Genomic DNA, 3,830 nt, shown 5'->3' on the forward strand with positions numbered 1-3,830 from the left:
GATGTTTCCTATCTTGGTTCTGGACCAGTCTCCCAAAGCTTTGCTTGTATTCTTAAGTTTCTGCTGGACCTCCCAAAATATATTTCCACTCGTATGTGTGATCCAATTATCTTTCACAATATTCTGATACCCTTCAATGTCTGTCCAGAAATTCATGAATCTGAAGTACTTAACATATGACTGTTGATTGTTCTTACAGGTGATCAAGAGAGGACAATGATCAGAACTGATTCTAGCAAGATGGATATTGTCAGTACTGTTAAAAGCCTCATTCCATTTCTCATTACACAGAATCCTATCCAGCCTTTTCCAAATCACATCCTCCGCTTTCCTTTCATTTGACCAGGTAAAGATATTCCTTGAAAAGCCAATATCTTTAACACCACAATCTTGGATACATTCAATGAAAGGCAAACTTTTCTTGAAACTGTATGGCTTTCCTCCTTTCTTTTCATCCATAGACAATATGCAGTTGAAGTCACCACATATCATCCATGGATCGTTAATAGTTGAGGCAAAAACTCTCATATATCTCCATAGATCCTCCCTGCCTGCTGATCTTGACTTAGCATAAACCACAGAGATATAAACTTGTTGATTAGAATGAGTTTGAATTCTGCAAGTAACCAATTGGTCTTCTGAACAAAAGATAGAACATTCCAGGTCATTCCCCCAAAAGATCCAAATTTTGTTGTTCACATTAGCATAAGCTCCTTGCATCCCGAGAGTTAATTTGTATGAGTCTAATTTTGATTCATTGATAAAAGGCTCCTGAAGAGTCACAAAAGAGATTTTGTGTTCTTTAATCAAATATCTCAGCCTTTCTGTTGCAGCCTGAGATTTCATCCCCCTAATATTCCAATTGAGACTCTTAATTATTAGTAGGGGTTACAACAGATTTTTGTGTATTCTTTTTTTGGTTCCTTGTGATAGGTGTTATTCTCGCTTGTTTTTCCACTTTCTTTTTTTTCTTTCTCCTGTTCTAGCCCCTTCTGGATTTTCTTTTTCATTGCTAGCTTTCTCCTTACTAGTGTCCTTCAGATTCTCCTCTGTTTGTTCTTTCTCCTCTTCTTCAGATTCCTCTGAATCACTGTCTTCTCCTTCTTCTGAGAGGCTGTCCTCTTCATCCTCATCTTTAGATGTATTTTCTTCTTCAATAGAAGATGTCTCTGCCCATTCATCTACCTTCTCTTGACCTTTCTTGATTTCTTCATTCTGTTGGTCTCTTTTTGAAGTCTCAGCAATGACATCCACAATTAAATTCACATTGTCTTCATCTTGCAACAGTTCATCAAAGCTGTTTTGTGTAATAGTCATCTCTTGTTTCTTCCCCTTTTGTTCACTTGGTTGTCTTTTTTCTTTGGATTTATTACTTCTGCTCCTTTGTTTCTTTTTGCTAATAGCAGGTTCCCATCCTTCTTCAAATAGGATCACTTCTAATTCTTTGTCATCATTAATCATGAAAGTCTGTGATTCCTGAGGGCTGTTTGTCTTATCATTAGACCCTTTCCCTTTGGCCTTTTTCTTTTGTATCCCCTGATCCTCTTTGACCCTATTTTCCGAGTCATCATCATTTTTTTCCAGATTCTGTTGATCAACATTTTTTCCAGATTCATATTTTCCTCTGTTGGTGAACCAACAACATCCTTTTTTTCATTTCGTTCCATAATTATGCTTTGCTCTTTGTTTCCCTCTTCCTCTTGGACTTCTTTCTTATTTTGCCTTTCTGATACTGGCATAGGTTTATCAATTCCAAAAACAACACCAGTTGGTCTAAACATTTTGGGAGGCTCACTTCTACCTCTATTTCTTGTTTTCACTTGTTCCCTTTGCTCAGTCATCTTTCGACCCCTATCTTGAGTTTCTTTTTTGTTGTCTATCTCATCTTTTTTCCCAGGCTTGCAAATTGGGTTTCATTATGTTTCTTGACTCTCTCAGCCTCCTTTTGTTCACTCTCTCTTATCTTAATCATGACAGGACATTCACTTAGAGCATGGCCCAACTTCTTGCAATGTTTACAATACTTAGGTATATTCTCATATTCCACTTTTTGTACATACCCTTTTAGCGGATCATTTTCATCCTCTGTCCCTATCCAAACATTATGGATAATAGGTTTCATCAAGTCAATTTCGACCCTTATTTTAGCCATGCTAGGTCTATTCATCGTTTTAGTAGTAGCATCAAGCTCAATAGGCGTACCTAGTATAGAAGCAATCTGTTTGGCATATTCCCAATTGTGCATATGAAACGGCAAACCTGGAAGTAGTACCCAAACCTGAACAATTGGAATATCTTCATCTGGCTTAAAACTTGGAGTCCATTTTTGTAACCAAATTTGGTAACCCTCTATTTCAATAAATCTCTTGTATAATATAACATTGTAATCCTCATCGTTATTGAAAGTAAGGAATATGTTGAAATTGTCAAAAACCCCAATTTTGACTGTACCTTTCATAGCAAATTTCTCATCAAACTTCGATCGTATGATGTCAATCTGAGGTCAGGACTTTAGAAATCTCCCCACTATCGTGCGTCTGCAAGGATTTGCCATGATTCCATAGTATGCCTTAGTTTTGAAAACCAGAGCAGGGAAACCATTGTGCATTGTCCTTGTAGCTTTCTGAATTTGAACATTTGTTGTGGTAGAGACGTTTCTTGTGGCAGGATTCGAGGTCGTTGAGAGAGTGTTAGCGTAAGAGCTACCTTCTCCGACCACTGTAGATGGAGGTGGGTCTAAAATTGGGTTATCGGAAGTATTTCCCGGTGGGTTACCGACTGGCGGTCCCATCGGGATGAGAGAGAAAGACAGGTGTCAGTGGTGTAAAGGTTAGTAACGGTAAATTTTTCTAGAGAGAAGGCAGACCTTCGCTTTCTAAACTTTTTGATTAAAAAATGACTTTTGAAACTTGTAATCTTAATATGTCATTATATTAGTGTGTTGTAGAACTTTTGACACTTTCTGTATTAAAAAATTCCCACAGAGCGGATTCAATAAATAAGCCAAAGGAACATAGAGGGATCAGCGTAAAAATTTTAATCTTGTGATTTTAAATATGTCATAGTATTTGTGCGACTATAAAAACTTCTTATTCCGAAAATATATATGTCACAATGCAAGCCTATGACACGTATTATTGACTGACCTCATGGATTTATCGCTCGAGTTATACTATCATTGGAGTCGCAAAATGCTTCTCATGTAAACTATTCAAAGAACAAAGTATTTCATCCATCATGAAATTACTCTTCAATTTGAAATTAGTTTTGCGTTAAAATATATAGAACTTATTGTATGGTTTATAGGGCTCTTCACTTTCCACTTTTATTTTGACGTGAGATTCGCCTAATGTGTCATGTACACGCTCTTGATAAACTTATCAGCGTGATAAAAAATTTTCAATCTTCTTTTTGAATCGCGATGTGTCATTTAAGCAAAAGCCAAAAAAGAAAATGACAAAAAGGACATAAAATGTTGCCTTAAAAGAGGTTTGAAATCAGCCTTATTTTCTTCGTGAATGGTCCTAAATTAAACTTACAACCTAAAAACTGTTGCCAGGAAGAGTCGCAATCAGGGGCAGATGCATCTTCTTGATATCAAGTTAATATGAATTAGATATTTTCGACATAGAATAAAAATTTATGTGCAAACTCATAACATTTTAATATAATATATTCAAATGATGCTAAAAACCATTAAAAATTGAATCAATAAAATTTAAATTCTAAATTTACTTCATAAGTTGGAATTACTTGAATATCCAAATGGTCCTAAATGTAGGAACTAAAATCTGGTGCCAAATGGCAGAGTTGGGGGGTTTATTTAAATT

At 35.9% G+C, this 3,830-nt stretch overlaps 1 protein-coding gene across 1 annotated transcript; it reads right to left on the reverse strand.

Annotated features, from left to right (window-relative positions):
* Nucleotides 1–936: 936 nt before the first annotated feature.
* On the reverse strand, nt 937–1,841 carry LOC132602741 (uncharacterized). The gene is made up of 2 exons (XM_060315519.1): nt 1,723–1,841; nt 937–1,624 (listed from the first exon to the last, which is right to left on the reverse strand). The coding sequence occupies exons 1-2, from the start codon at nt 1,839–1,841 to the stop codon at nt 937–939; spliced, it is 807 nt and encodes a 268-aa protein (XP_060171502.1).
* Between the last annotated feature and the right edge of the window lie 1,989 nt (nt 1,842–3,830).

Source organism: Lycium barbarum, chromosome 7 (genome assembly GCF_019175385.1).
Source record: "Lycium barbarum isolate Lr01 chromosome 7, ASM1917538v2, whole genome shotgun sequence".
In the NCBI taxonomy this organism is placed as follows: domain Eukaryota; kingdom Viridiplantae; phylum Streptophyta; class Magnoliopsida; order Solanales; family Solanaceae; genus Lycium; species Lycium barbarum.

Excerpts from the sequence above, each read along its gene's own strand:
- LOC132602741 (XM_060315519.1), bottom strand. The coding sequence starts at position 1,841 with ATGACTGAGCAAAGGGAACAAGTGAAAACAAGAAATAGAGGTAGAAGT. Across the intron at positions 1,625-1,722 it reads CCTATGCCAGTATCAGAAAG|AGGAAAATATGAATCTGGAA; the intron begins GCAAAATAAGAA and ends GTTCACCAACAG.